Source organism: Danio rerio, chromosome 25 (genome assembly GCF_049306965.1).
Source record: "Danio rerio strain Tuebingen ecotype United States chromosome 25, GRCz12tu, whole genome shotgun sequence".
Lineage (NCBI taxonomy): Eukaryota > Metazoa > Chordata > Actinopteri > Cypriniformes > Danionidae > Danio > Danio rerio.
Genome location: NC_133200.1, coordinates 32492501 through 32508989, shown reverse-complemented (window position 1 = coordinate 32508989; position 16489 = coordinate 32492501). Strand labels below are relative to the sequence as shown.

Genomic DNA, 16489 nt, shown 5'->3' with positions numbered 1-16489 from the left:
AGTTATTATTTGTTGTTCCTAAAACTTGGATAGGTGACAAGACTTTTGTCAGGTATTGTATACGATACAGGTTCCCCTGGCTTGCGTTTCCACTGCTCAGTAGGCATGGTGGTGTACGCCAAAAAGTTGTGAGTGACACCAATCTTGTGTGAAAAAAGCCATACAGGCCAATACTCAAGTTCATTATTTTAAATGTAACACAAATATACAGAGGAAGTGGCACCCTTAAGTTTTCAGCATGTTTAGATGGCCCAGTTGACAAGAATTGAGGACATGCAGCAGATACTGCTCATGCTTGCTGTGGGGCCCTTTGTCACAAACAACAAGCTTTGGACCATGGTTTGTTGCAGCATGCCATCATTTTATTATTATTAAACTTAAATAAATAATAAATAAATAATAAAATTATTATTATTACGGTGTTGTTTTTCAGATGTGTATTTAAAAATGGTGCTTTCTGTGTTGTTGTTCCCCTTGCATGCTTAAATGACGATTTTCTCCGAATAGGTCTCAAAAAAGTTGTACGATTCGATATTTTGGTTTTGTACTTCTGAAATGGAAATTCTGTACTGTGCTGTATTAAACCATACCACTCAGTGAAAATGAGTGATAATACCGGTTTGGCTTCCATAAATCTCCTTTGTTTATCTATTGTGACTGATCTTCAGCAGGTAAAAGACATTAGCTAGCAACATAGAGCGCCAAAACATTTGTGATTGACAAAACGAAAATAAAAGCATCACATGGATAAATTACATGTGTGTAAGGTCCATATTTAATCAGCTTTTATCTCAATAATGTTTAACAGGGTGTATGAATAACATACATTTTTTGTCGTTTTTCCACTATCTAGCCACATGGTTCATTAGCCTCACCAATCCTTTCTGTGCCAAACTGGACCAGTCAGCACAGATATGGCTTCATTTTACACACGTTATGATTTTGCCAAGTACGATGCGATCCTGGATTAACATCTATGTTGATCCTAGAACAGTGGTGGGCAAACTCGATCCTGGAGGGCCGGTGTCCTGCATAGTTTAGCTCCAACACTAATCAAACACACCTGAACATGCTATTTAGTGTCTTCAAGATCACTATAAATCTATAAGCAGGTGTGTTTGATTAGTGTTGGAGCTAAACTATGCAGAACACCGGCCCTCCAGGATCGAGTTTGGCCACCACTGTCCTAGAACATAATTTTTGTTGGAAAGTGTAATCCAAACCTATTCCCTACCCCTAAACCCAACCATAACTGTAAATTAATCCCAAAATCCCAAAAAAGGAGAATAGATGCTGCATAACAACCACGGAGAGGTGCCTAAACTTAAACTGTAAATGTATCCCTTAATTCTGATTGGCTGATTGGAATGCTGTTCCAGGATCAACACAGATATTAATCCAGGAACATGTCCTACTTGGTGAAATCAGGTCGGTGAAGTTTTCCACTGTGATGCTGATAAAAGAGCTCTTTGGAATGTAATACAAATGCGCCAGTTGTTGCATTGGTAATGCAAGTGTAATGTTAACAGCTTTTAAATTAGATTTTCAATACAAATACCACTAAAACCTTTACATTTGATTGTTTCTAGTGTGTTTAAGGACATATTCCATTGGGATGTATTGCACTACTAATAAGGAATATTTTTGACACAGTGTCGGACCGAATCCCGAAACACACTTGCAGCCAATCAGCAGTAAGGGGCATGTCTAGTAACTATTGACCTTATTCTTGGCTCGAGACTTCCAGTCTCATTTACTTCCATAGATTTTTGTTGCAAACTGATATTTTCTAGTTACAATAATCTACTTTGTCGTAAACAAACTTGTTTGAAGAGCAAGTCGTTTGACGGTTTTCTGCTATCATTTATACCATAGGTAGCTAAATCGGAAGTTAACAAAAACAATTGCAAAAATGAGCACACTTCCGCATCAAAAAATAAGGGCAATAGTGATTTGAAAAAGGGGTGGTCTTGTTGAGTTACGGGCCTGTCTTGTAAAGACAGGGCTCCTCCCCCTTTAAAAAAATGGCCAATAGTATTTCATTTCTATCACAACTCTGCCGGTGACAGTTGGTTGAGCACAAGTGCAAATAGCAAAGAAGGGGGCAGGGCATGTCAAATGCTAAAGAGCATTTGTTTGGTCAGATGAAGAAACTGCAAGCTTTGAGTGTTTATATGAGGGTTATATGTTCTTAATAGTCAGCATGGTGGCTCAGACACACTGTGTCGCTGGTTCGAGTCTAGTTGGGATATCTATGTGTAGTTTGTATGTTCTCCCTGTGTTCATGTGGGTTTCCTCCGGGTGCTAGGGTTTCCCGCACAGTCCAAAGACATGCGCTAAAGGTGAACTGAGTAAATTGGCCATAGAGTATGTGTGAATGAGAATGTATGGGTGTTTCCCAGTACTGGGTTGCGTCTAGAAGGGCATACGTAGCATTAAACATATGATATAAAATTTGGCGGTTCATTCCGCTGTGGTGACCCCTGATATTCAGGCACTAAGCTGAAAGAAAGTGAATGAATGTTCTTAATATTGACATTTGTCAATGTTTTGGAGCACACTAACTCATAGATATCCTTTAGGCTAACATACTGATATTCATTACTTCATTTTCCTTCAGCTTAATCACTTTATTTATCAGGGGCATACTGATATTAACATCCAAAAAACTTTATCTCGATTTCACTGGAACTTTTTGTGGTAGTTTCTACAGTTTTTTTTTTTTTGTTATGTGTGAATCTGAAAACAGAAATGGGTCAATTTTACCTCATGGCGGTTCTAGTGTTAAAGGAACACGTCCTAGCTTGTCTCAGTTATCTTGACTTTAGAAGATTGCAGTGAACAGATAGTGACGCTTTTCTAACTAGTTAAGCCACACTTCATCTCTGCATTGCTTTGGCCTCGCCGGATTTCCATGCCACTTGGCAGGGAGTCAAAAAAGGCAGGTTCGCTGCAGAAAGGAGTCTTAGGTGTCCTTTTGCTCTCTGTCTTGGTTGTTCTGGATGTCCCACTGACCTCGACTTTCTCTGAGTGCATCCTGTTATTCATGGTCAGGAGCTGGATGTCCGATTGCACATTGGCGACAGTGTGGCGTCTCACACCGGCAGTCCTTTCCAAATAGGCTTCACCTTCGTGTTCAATTAGAGGTGCCAGGAAGGACTCGTGGGCAAAATGCGTCACCATAATCTCGGGTTGAGCGAGGTGTGGAGTGTTAACCAGTCTGTTACCCTCTGGAGATCAAAATCATCATGACAGTGGTTAGATTTGATGCTGTTAGATCAAGATTAATGATATAAATCTGTCGGTTTCTTAAAGTGATAGTTCACCTTAAAATGAAAATTCGGCCATCATTTACGCGCCTTTGAAATGGTTTATACCATTTTTTTTTGTTCTGTTGAACACATAAAATATTTTGAAGAATGTTGAAAATCTGTAACTATTGACAGCCGCAGAAGAAAAAACAAATACTATGAAAGTCATTGGTTACTGGGTTTCAACATTTTTCAAAATATCTTCTTTAAAGTTCCACAGAATAAACAATAAACTCAAACTAGTATGGAAAAAAATCAAAGGTGAGTAAATGATTGCAGCATTTTCATTTTATGAGTGAACTATCCCCACAAGTTTTTGCAAAATCTGACAGAATACTTGATATGTAAATAAATATATTGATTTATTCCCTATAAAATCCCTTGAAAAAGATTATTTTCTTGAAAAAGGTGTGTAGGTTACTACAAAATATTTTATTTCAGCTGGGAGGCAAGAAAATGTCTAATTTTTAATTGGGTTAATTTAAAAACCAAACCAAACACTAATATAGGCATTATTTAAAAATGACACAAATATAAACAATTAAAACAAAAATAACATAAAAATACTAATTAGTTTGGTCAAAAATGAGTCAAATGATACTAAAATATGATTAACAAATCGTATTTATTATTTTTATTCAATATCGCATATGTTAGATCAGGGGTTCCCAATTTTTTCAGCCCTTGACCACCAAAATAGCCAGTGACAAGTTGCAACCCCCACTATACTTATAGGTTGTTATAAATGTACAAACCTTGCACACACTAATAGGCCCAGGTTAATCTTAGTGTTATTTTGGAGACCTCCACTCTGACACTATCCTCCATGTTTAGTGGCCCATATTTATTTTCAATGTTTCAATGTTTAATCTAGTGCCATAAAATCAGTTTGCTGCATTAGACGCTATTGCTGCGTCTTTAATGTAATGTAATCTCTCCCAGGGGTCACAATTCAATGGAAAAAATAAAAAACCGAACGGCAGATGGCTTTTTATTTGCATGATGTTTTTTAATGTAACTATTACTTCTATTTTTATCTTCTGTAGGTTATGGATGAAATATGTTCATTCTATCAGTTTAATAAAATTTATTGGATTTTTTGGAAATGAACAAGCGACTACCCTCATTGTCCCGCACTTTGGAAACCACTGTGTTAGGTCCCGTTTACCCTAATATGTTTTAGTTTAAAAATGGTGTTTTAGAATGAAAACATTCCACACTGACGTTTAATCTATCGCTTTTGAAACATCTCAGTCCACACTACACCGCTGAAAACACACATCACGTGACCACACACTCTGGCATGCGCTGCAGCGTATGCAGAGGTTTGTGCTCAGGTAGTCAGAGAGTGCTTTGAGCACACCTCCTCAGGAGAGAGCAGCGCACGTCAGACAGTTCATCAAGGATATACCGCTGGATCTAATCTCACTATAGTTGTTAAAGATGATATTTAACTCAACTTGTCTCTATATGACAACTCTTCAGTCTTTTGAATCTATTACTTGTTCTCAGGTAACATGTTTTGGTAACAAGCACAAAAAGGGGTTAATATACCTAATCCAGGGCTTGAAATTAACTTAAAAGCTCCTGAGTCCCGTTTCCTTGCATGAAGCAACCGTGCCTGAAAACGTAAATGTTTTTTCTTTGAAATAGACTGGATAAAAACGGTGCTTGTGCATCCACAGTCCTGCTGCATTCAGAGCTCTAGATGTTTTTGTAAGCAGCAGCGGTTGCCGCTTTCACTTTTACCAGTCTTTGAACAGATTATTAATAATAACTGTGTCCATGTGATCATCTTTTTATTATCACACACGGTATGTTTTTCACCGGCTTTCTTTTGCTAGTTATTTTTGTTAATATTGGTTAATTATCATCCTTTAAAATAACATTGCTTTAATAGGAGAATAACTCTCCATTAATCTATGGTTAACTGGTAATATGGGACCTTCAGCCAGGACAGACTACCGTGTATAGTTTTAGATACATGAAAATAACTTTAAAATGTCTATAGTTTTTAGTTTTAAAGAACATATTTCTTAAATTAAAAGTGTATGTACACAGCTATATTTTGACACATATTTTTTCCCCAATTTCTGTTTAGCGGTGAGAATATTTTTTCAACACATTTCTAAACATAATAAGTTTGTTCTGTAGACTATCGAAAAATAATCTAGCTTAAAGGGGCTAATAATTTCGACCTTAAAATGGTTTCAAAATAATGAAAAACAGCTTTTATTCTTGCCGAAATTAAACAAACAAGAATTGCTCCAGAAGAAAAAATATTATCAGACATACTTATAAAAATGAGCTTGCTCTGGTAAACACCATTTGGGAAATATTTTAAAAGGAAAAAACTAAACAAAAAAAAAAACAAAAACAAAGGGGGGCTAATAATTCTGGCTTCAACTGTATATTGTATAAACTTATTGTATGTTTTACTTTTATAATGGTCATTATAGATTATTAAAAGTGATATTAGCAAAAGAGAGGGTATGTTTCCTATTTTTCAATGAAAATAAAAAGAGGCAGTTATGTTATAGGCTCCGTTTTGTTATAAATATGCATATAGTGAAGATGACGGTCATATAAATATGTAACTACATAACGCCTCAACATATTTGGTCTGTTAAGCTGATAACATCCAAATAAAAATAGTCAGTTCCCTATATCATGTTTTTATTTTATTGTTAAGATAGTGAAACAACAAAGCCAGGGTGATGTAAATGATGTTGTAAAGTACACTGTTCCCTTTGAGGATTTACCCAAGCTGTCCTCTGGAGTTTTCCATATCAAGGAATGAATAAGTTTGAACTTACAAGGAAAAGATGCGTTTTCAAAACGCTTCGTTTTCGGGGCTCGAAAACTCCAGGGTATTGTGCACAGAAGGTGTAACCATAGGAAAACTACTAAAACTTATTAGTGTAAACGGGGCCTTACATTAACATTGTCCACTAAAACATTTTGTTATTTGAAGTATTTAAAACTAAAAAAAGACAATACAAAAAATTTAATAAACAGGTAATAAATAATATAATATACTATGATATAATATAATATAACAATATAATATTACAATATAATATAATATAATATAACAATACAATATAATAAAATGTAATATAATATTACAATATAATATAATATAATATAGTATACTATACTATAATATAATATAACAATATAATATAATATAACAATACAATATAATAAAATGTAATATAATATTACAATGTAATATAATATAATATTACAATGTAATATAATATAATATAATATAACAATATAATATAATATAATATAATATAACAATACAATATAATAAAATGTAATATTATATAATATTATATAAAAATATAATATAATATAATATAATATAATATAGTATAATATAATATAATATAATATAATATAATATAATATAATATAATATAATATATAATGTTTTGGTTTATTAATATTTGTATATTATATTGTATATTGTAAGCATCATCTAATCGACCCCCAAACCAAGAGATTGAGCAAAGTAAAATATAAAATGAAAGAGCACCTGAAGAAGAATCACTCGGGCTCCTCTTGAGGTAGTTACTCAGGTAAGGCGATATAACCATCTCTACTAGTCTCTCCAGTAGAAAATACTCTTGCGTTGGTCCGTTGGGCTCATGAATGCCCTGCATGAAAACAAAACATGGATGCAATAAAGAGCTGGTAAATGAACGGTTAAATATCTGGGTTCAATCCCATCACAGCTGACAAGTGGGAGTAAATGACGCATCTGCCGCTTCATCATATTATTCCCCTCCAGCATGACACTGGATCCCACTGTTCAGCAACTAGACGGAGTGATTTCTTTTGTATGAACAAGCCATATTTTAAAACTCAGCGCTGGGTCAAAATACTTGGTTTCATGGTGTCAATTTAAATGTCACGCGAGGTTACAGAAGTACATAGGAGATACATGTGTATTCTCTAACACCATCCCTCAGGGGATATTCATGCAGTTCTTTCAATATGCATCCTCATATTTATATTACACTTTTTGCTAACAAATATTTGATTAATGTTGTAGGTGACACAGTGGAGCAGTAGGTTGCGCTGTCGCCTCATAGCACGAAGGTTGCTGGTTCCAGCCTCAGGGTCAGTTGGTGTTTCTATGTGGAGTTTGCATGTTCTCCCCGTGTTCGCGTGGGTCTCCTCCGGGTGCTCCGGTTTCCCCCACAGTCCAAAGACATGCGGTACAGGTGAATTGGGTAGGGTAAATTGTCCGTAGTATATGAGTGTGAATGAGTGTGTGAGGATGTTTCCCGGAGATGGGTTGCAGCTGGAAGGACATCCATAGCGTAAAAAATATGCTGGATAAGTTGGCGGTTCATTCCGCTGTGGTGACCCTGGATTAACAAAGGGACTAAGTCGAAAAGAAAACGAATGAACGATTAATGTTTGTGTTAACTTTTTTTCCCTTTTGTTGTAAGTAACATTGTATTTTTTAAGTAAAATTTTTATTAATTAGTAAAAGTTTTCATTCATTTTAATTTAAGTTTTTGTTAAATAGTTTATTTTCATTGCATTTTTTAAAAGTGTAGAGTACTTCAACATAATCATCTGTACACTTTATTAAAAGTTCAACTATATATGACAATTAGAACTGGGCAGTATGACACGCCCACTTATTTACATATCACAGTATACACAAAATAAAAAAAAAATATTTCACGATACACATTTCATTGTGCTACAATGATATATACATTCATACCGCCCAGCCCTAATGGCAATTATCAATATTTCATAATATATTTACAGATCAGAGTTGGCAGTTTAAACTTATTTTATATAGACAAGAAAGATGTTTTTTTTTGGTTGTATGAAGTTAATGTGATATTTCAGTCATTTAAAAGTATACATTTGATTAATTTGACTTAAAAATAATTGCCACAAGTTTAAAATGAGGGTTTGGCGTAGGCTGAGGTCATATAACAAACATTTTTTCATTCATTTATTTTCTTTTCAGTTAAGTCCCTTTATTAATCTGGGGTCGCCACAGTGGAATGAACCGCATATTTTTAAAATAGTATAAAATACATTATGATTATGGTGTGTGTGAGAGAGTGAGTGTGCACAAATTATAATTTACCCTGAGCAAACTTTCCATATAGAATTTTAATATTATTGCATTTTTATAGCAGTATAATTAACAATTTTAATCTGTTATAACAGTTGTACATTTTTCAATGGATTGTTAATAATGGTTACCAAGGAGGCAAGACAACATTGTCAGTGAAAGGTGTAAGATGAAATGCCAGAAACACCATGGGTTCTATTTTAATGACCTAGACTCAAAATCTAAAGCGCATTGTGCAAAAGCATTAAGGGTATGTCTGAATCCATTTTTGCTAATTTAAGAACTGAAAATAAACGCATGGTTTAACAGGGTTGTGGTTATTCTCTTAATGGGTTATGGGTGTGTTTTGAGTATAACGTGCATTAAACGTTATACGTTTATTTGTACGTGGAAAAACTGAACACTTAAGCAGATAAATACATAAAGAAAACAATTAAACAAAGCATCTGCAGTGCAAGGATAAAGAATGAGCCTCCTCCATTCGGCCTCTTTACTTTTGCTTTACTTTACTGTTACTTTTTACTTGTTTACTTTCGTGGATAAAGGAACCGTGTTGTACACTCTCCACTGAAGACATCCATAAGCCTACAGATTTAATTTCATTTGTTAAGCGCAAAAAATAGCTTCAAAACTATTTCCAAATTCAGTTCTAATTCCCAGCAAACAAATAAATGAGCAATAATAATGAAGTGTGGTTAAAAAAACACACTAGGAGTTATATCCAAACACACGTCCTATTCTTATGCCCCATATAGTGATGCACATGTCTTCAAAAGCCGACAGGTGGACATATCTAAACTTGTTTTTATTAAATTTAAATATGCATATAATAAATAATACTGCTAATAATAATACCATTATACAAAAGCAGATTGTCACGAATGAACTTAAAAAAAGACCCCTCGACAAGAAGAAGGCATGAAGGCAGCGGTTTTTATATTAATGTAGAAAATAATACTTTTTGTAACATTTAAATTATTTATTTATTATTTTTTTGTAAAGATATTTGTGTAGCGTCACAGTGGGGTAGGGGGTAGCCCAATCGCCACAGCAAGAAGGTTGCTGGTTCAAGTGCTGGTTGGGTCATGTCTGTGTGGAGTTTGTATGTTCTCCCCATGTATTCATGTGGGTTTCCTCCGGGTGCTCCAGTTTCCCCCACAGTCCAAAGACATGCGTTATAGGTGAACTGAATTGGCTGTGGTGTACGTGTGTGAATGCGAGAGTGTATAGGTGTTTAGCAGTGTTGGGTTGCAGCTGGAAAGGCATCCGCTGCGTAAAACATAGCTGGATAAGTTGGCGATTCATTCTGCTGAGGTGACAGATTGATCAATAAAGGGACAACACAAATAGAAAATGAATGATATTTGTGTATTGCTGTACATCTTGTGTGTATTAAGCACTGTTCGGAGCTGAACATTAGACCAGGTTTTAGTTGGCCAATGGCTTAGTCTATTTCAGTTCTTAAAAATAGCAGCACACCAACAATGCACCTTGACACATCTCCTTTTCAGACCAGCACACTCACGAGTCCACAAAGTGGCACAAATGGGTTTGCTGTTTAAGCAACGTGGCGCAAAATGTGAAAATTAGGGATGCGCTGGTCAGAAAATTGCAACAAATTGCGCAAAACACATCTTGCGCTTTATTACACCGGGTGTATGATGGGGTCCACAATGTGTGAAAAAAAAATCTTTGTCAAATTATGCAGAATATGAGAAAATATAATTTAAGTTTTTGCATTTAAGACACATTTAAACAACCCAGGCTCATTCTGAAAACGTAGTCCAGCGGACGTTTCTGGGGACCGCAAAATACGTCCCGGGAGGTATGTATTTGTGCAGTTTTTGTTTTCGCGAATCCGCGAGAGGCCGCTGTGCTCACTTTTTCGTATCTCGAACGTCTCTGGCGAGTTCATGCCCGCGCTGTTCTCGCGTCAACCCACCAGAGGCCGCTGTCTGACTGAGCGAACGATTGACTGCGCGACCGGCCAATCGGCTGACCCACCCTCCTCCTTCCCTGAACCCAACCAGTTTTACAGATTGACCCGCCCACCCGCTTACTTCCCTAAACCCGAGCAACAATTTAGAAATGCCGTCTAGAAAAAGAAAAACCTTCGTCTGTTTTTTTTTTTTTTTAACCACGTTTTTGGATTTCACCACGTTCTCACCCTGTTATGAACTTGTTCGCTTTATTTTTTGGATTCTGTTTTTGTCTTACCTGGTTTCTGGAACCCCTCTTCCCCGGACTCGAACCCAGACGCCTTTGTCAACTCCTCCTCTCTGCATCTGAAGTTCGCTGACGCACACGATGAGCTGACCGGACAAACTGACTGCAGTGGGAAAGCCCTCCACACGGAGGTAAGCGGTCAGCCGGCAAGCGCGAAAGGGAACGACGTCACACCGCTCCGTAGCGTTCGCTTAAAAAAATGAAATGCAGCCATACGTACCTTCCAGGACGTATTTCGCAGTCTCCAGAAACGTCTGCTGGACTACGTTTTCAGAATGAGCCTGGGTTGCATTTAAACTAGTTTTATGAAAATAAAAAGCCAGCTGTTTTCATCCACTCTCTAAATATTGTTATTTTCAACAAAACATAATTCTTCAGAACCTTTTGATAGTATAGTTCATCAAAAATAAATAATTTAATTAAAAAAATAAAAAAATAAAAATAAATAGATAAAAAAATCATATTTTACCCTCCACAAATGAAGATAATGTGATAAAAACCAAGCATAAAATTTACAGTTTTTATGACTATGCATGTCAAAAGCTTCAAAATATCAAAAGATCATGTTAATATTAAAGTGTTACAATATTAAGTTCGTTTTATATATAAACAGTATTCAAAATATTTTCTTTTTATTCACCAGAAGAAACATTTGGAACTGCTTGAACAAGATGAATACATAATTCATTATCTTAATTGTACAAATGAGGAGTTACCTGCAGAATGAGCAGCATCTGTGTGATTGAAGAAGGACACGAGGAGTCCTGAAGCACCTTCTCCAAGGAAAGCTTTAACAGAACCATGTTCCTGAAGCCTAGCAGAGCCATTTGCCTGACAGTCAACTCCTGACCCTAATAACACCGCCAAAACAAATCAGTCACCATAGCGTCTGTAACCTGACGCCGACCGACTACTTTGAATGGTAGGTGAGATCATTTTAATACCTGCACAGGGTAGAAAATAGCTTGAAGAGTTGGCAGGATCTCTGTGAAAAACCTCACCCACATCTCAGACAGCGCTTGGAGACGGTTTTCATCTGGGCATGAGAAATGGAGGAAGAATGCAGCCAGGATTGAATTACACACATCTGGATTGAACCTCATTAAAGAACATGCAGGGTGTGAAATTCACCAATAAGACCTATGAAACTCACCATCATGAAGCTGAATCTGTTCTAAAATACTCGTCAGACCCTTATTCAAGAGTTGATCCTGGAAAATAAAGAGTACAATGCAAGTGAATGGGGTTTATTTTTTAAATGTTAAAGGTACAGCTCAACCCAAAATGACAATTTGCTGTTAATTTACTCACTTTCAGGCCATCAAACATGTACAGTAGGTGACTTTATTGGTAGAATAATAACAAATATTTTTAGCTGTAACTGTGGTGTTTTACTAAATGCAAGTCAGTGGTAACTGGCAGACTTAAAGCGCTCGCGAAATAAAAATAATGTTTTAGATGTTGCTATCAGTATGTTAGTCTTTTTGTAGTCACATTTGTTCCCCTGCTGCTTTAAATGAGCGGTGAGTTTACATTTTATGCAAAAGCAAAAATATATTTTTACATTTTATTTAAATAGGTAACTATTTGGAAAAATAAATCTTGGGCTGCGTCCGAAACCGCATACTTCCATACTATATAGTACGCTAAAATCAGTATGTGAGCCGAGTAGTATGTCCGAATTCATAGAATTCGAAAAACAGTATGTAAGAAGTACCCGGATGACTTACTACTACCAGCGAGATTCTGGAGTGCGCATCCCATGCATGCTGCGCTATCCCATGATGCCCCGCGAGCGAATTCATGAACGAGAGTAAAGTGACGCAAATTACGCAGGTACGTCACATGACTATGTCAAAATGGTGGATGTAGTATGTCCGAATTCCATTCATACTTTCACATTCACACTGTATAGAACATACTTTTCTAATGGCCGAGTAGTACGTTTAAATTAAAATGCAGTACCTACTGAGTAGTAGGTGGTTTCGGACGCAGCCATTATGAAAGCAAAATATTTACATTTGAATAACTTTATCTAAAATCTAAGCACTTTTCAAGCCTAGATTAAAATATAGGCTATTAAAAGTTATGCATTTACTAGGATTTCCAGATCCTGTTTGCACCCAGCAGACATGTGATTCTCAAAGAAGACCTATTTTAATATATAAATTGGCTAATTTTGTCAAACGGTGAGAAGTGTGCGTTCTTGCACCAATAAAAGCATGAAATATTGTGCTCTTCTATGTGCGACTATGGGTGGCTATTAAAATACATGTTTAATTTTACATTAGGGTGTATGTAGAAAAAAAAACGCCCGTTTTTACCTATTTTCAGACCCCACTAAAGCCCCCAGCACCCGTAATTTGCACCCTGTGCATAACCATGAATCAAGCAGTGGTAGTTCTTAGTTTGACTTTTCGGTGATCTTCTACTCTTCCCTGTTGATGACACCTGACCTACTGTCTGCTGAATCTGAATTTTACAATCTGAATTTCTGGTTTTAAATTGTAGAATATTGAATCTGGTGTTCCGAATCATTTTGAAAACTTGAAACTGTATTTTTTACAAACCAAACATCTGCAATCTATAAATTCAGAATTGAAGTTTGAAAATACGTCTTTAGAAATCTGACATAAAAACTTCAGTTGTCTTAAATTTCAGATGTTTAATATTCAAGTTAGGAAATTCAAATTAAATTTAAGAACTTCAAATTAAGAAGCAACAATTTTTAATAGCATATAATATTCAGTTTTATTAAATTACGATTATTAACAATATAAATGAACACAATTCAAATTCTGATTGTTTTGGCATATTATTAACGCCATACACTGGAAGCTGTGATAAAAACAAAATGTTTTGTTTTTACAAAGGGGAGGAGGTACTCCATGTCCCACCCTGTCTTCCTATTACAGTTTAAAATATGTCAAACATCAAACAAATATGCACATTTCAAAGCACTTCACGAGACGTTTAAGCATCAGTGATTTCCATACAGCTCTTTGTGTTCAGGCACAAGCAGCTCCACATTCATATTGCATCAATGCATCTTTTTTTTAGGAATGCCCTCACCTTGTCCATTTTGCACCACCAAGTTGTGTTTTACTGTAACTTCAGCAGGTCAAGACATGTGAACAAAAGCACCAATCTCAATGGTCAACCATTTTTAACGCAGAGTGTCAAACCAAAAAAAAAAACAAAAAACAGGAGCGTTGGTGTGCACCCTCACAATGGCAGCAGTGTAACTAGTTATGCTAATTAAATCACTTTCCACTGAAAAAGTATATTTTTAGGTCATTTAATTACCATCATTTTATTATACTTGGCTTAAATACTGTACATACATTTAATGTCAAATAATTAATTAATTTAGAGAAGCGGAGTAATATATATTTTACAGTATACCTACTTTTCAAATAAAGAAGAACATTTATCATGACACTTGCAGATGCAAGTGGAACTTGTTCACACGAAAACACAAATTACTTCATGACAATATAAGTTAGAACTTCAGAGAAGTGTATTTATATATATTGGCCACTTTATTAGGTACACCTTACTAGTACCAGGTTGAACCACTTTTGACTTCAGAACTGCCTTAATCCCTCGTGGGATAGATTCAACAAGGTACTGGAAATTTTCCCCAGAGATTTTGGTCCATACTGACATGATAGCATCACACAGTTGCTGCAGATTTTGTCAGCTGCACAGCCATGATGCGAATCCCAATTGTGCATTATTGGTTTGAGATGAAAAAACAAAACAAATACAGACAAAACAAACAAAAACATGTCCATGTGGATCCTAATGACATACTGAGTACTTACAAAGTAAAACACTTTGCAGGAAATGAAACATTTTAAGCTTAATCCACAGACAAGCATTTCTGAGCATTTTCATGACAGTCTGCGGTGTGAGGAGCTACAGGTATTGATTTAGTATTATCGGTATGCTTTTTTTGACTCTTAAATCACCGATAGTTATTGACCTGCATTTTATGAACCCCCAAAATTCACAGTTTGACCTGAGTTTTTTTGCTTTGTTTGTCCTATTTTGCACGTTGATTTCAATAAAAGCATCTGCCAATTGCGTAAATGGAAATATAATATACAGTGCTCAGCATAGAGTACACCCCATTTTGAAAATGAATATTTGTATCCATTTCTCAGTGAACATAGGCAATGTATTTTAGTGCGTTTATACAAAACAAATTTATTAAACATATGATTTTTCAGGAGAAGCAAAAATTTTGTATTTTTTATTTTTAAATTTGTATTTTAAATTTGTATAAAATTTGTATATTAAATTTGTATTTAATATTTTTCTATAACGGCGAGGCAGTGGCGCAGTAGGTAGTGGTGTCGCCTCACAGCAAGAAGGTTGCTGGTTCGAACCTCAGCTCAGTTGGCGTTTCTGTGTTGAGTTTGCATGTTCGCGTGGGTTTCCTCTGGGTGCTCCGGTTTCCCCCACAGTCCAAAGACATGCGGTACAGGTGAATTGGGTAGGCTAAATTGTCCATAGTGTGTGAATGTGTGTGTGAATGTGTGTGTGGATGTTTTGCAGAGATGGGTTGCGGCTGGAAGGGCATCCGCTGCTTAAAAACTTGCTGGATAAGTTGGCGGTTCATTCCGCTGTGGCGACCCTGGATTAATAAAGGGACTAAGCCGACAAGAAAATGAATGAATGAATGAATTTTTCTATAACACAGATTTGGCTGTACTAGTTTTTGGACCATTTATGTAAGTAATTTAGTTCGATAAGCTACAGATGTGGCTTCATTACTGACTAATCTAATTTCATATGCACAAATATAATATGGTATAGCTTCCTATTAAAAATATGAATTTAAAGATAGATTTGTAAGGGGTGTACTTATATATGCTAAGCACTGTAAATGCCATTTCTTAAAGTTTCAATTTGATGTTATATGCATGAATAATATACATTTCATTTCAGTTAACAATAACAGAATATTAACATTTAGGTTTACCCAGGCTTTAAATATAAACTTGAAAATCCCCATAAAAAAACAAAAAAACAAACAAAAACAAAAGTAATTTCAACATTTATAGTTTTAAATCGTTTTAAATCACTTAAGGACATGTAAAACGTTTTACGGGAAAAAAAGAAAGAATATTGTGAGAATATTATTCAAAGAATATTGTGAGATTTAACTGAAAGAAAGAAAGTCCAATTTTTAAAGAAATTCAGAGAAGAGTGTGAGAGAAAATACTTTTTTTGTGAAAAAAAATATTTTAAAAAGATAATCCAATTGCGTAATAAACCCGGTATTGCACATCACCAATATTTCCGGCTTTATATGAATTGCTTTTTTTGTCACTCTGGATAAAAATAAGTCTGTTAAATGAGTAACGTTAACTATAATGTAAACATCAAAATACAGTTTAACTGGAACGTCACAAAAAATGTTAAGTACAAATCTCAAATCTCAAGTCTAATCAAAATCAATGCAGTAAACAATAAATTGCCGGTAAAAACACTTTAAACAGGTTTCCAACTCAAGTAACACAAATTTCAACATAAGATTTAATATAAATGCTTTATAAAATTAGTAATTAATTCACAAAAACAAATGAAAGTCAAAAATGATGTATTTGAGTTGAATTATGAATTATGTATTTGAGTGGAGTTTTTCTAAAAATGAATTAAACTGACAAATAAATATTTACTTCTTTTTTATTTTAGATCTGGTATTTGTGGATGTTTTGTGGTTTCCTACAAGTGTCATCTCTTCCTGTGCATGTGTGGGTTTTAAAACCATTTTACCATCAAGACACACCCAAATCTGCAAATAGACTCCAACATCTACATA

At 35.3% G+C, this 16489-nt stretch overlaps 1 protein-coding gene across 2 annotated transcripts in view; it reads right to left on the bottom strand.

The window, feature by feature from the left end:
• Nucleotides 1-1182: 1182 nt before the first annotated feature.
• Nucleotides 1183-16489, bottom strand: part of prr5l (proline rich 5 like) — a 40965-nt gene continuing 25658 nt past the window's right edge. The window contains exons 5-9 of one of the 2 annotated variants that reach the window (XM_680728.10): nucleotides 11810-11867; nucleotides 11601-11692; nucleotides 11373-11507; nucleotides 6859-6979; nucleotides 1183-3230 (exon numbers count right to left, since the gene is read on the bottom strand). In XM_680728.10, coding sequence (XP_685820.3) covers nucleotides 2860-3230; nucleotides 6859-6979; nucleotides 11373-11507; nucleotides 11601-11692; nucleotides 11810-11867 — 777 coding nt within the window. In that variant the 3' untranslated portion in view covers nucleotides 1183-2859. The remainder of the gene's footprint in view (nucleotides 3231-6858; nucleotides 6980-11372; nucleotides 11508-11600; nucleotides 11693-11809; nucleotides 11868-16489) is intronic. The other variant, XM_068217546.2, reaches the window with a different exon arrangement.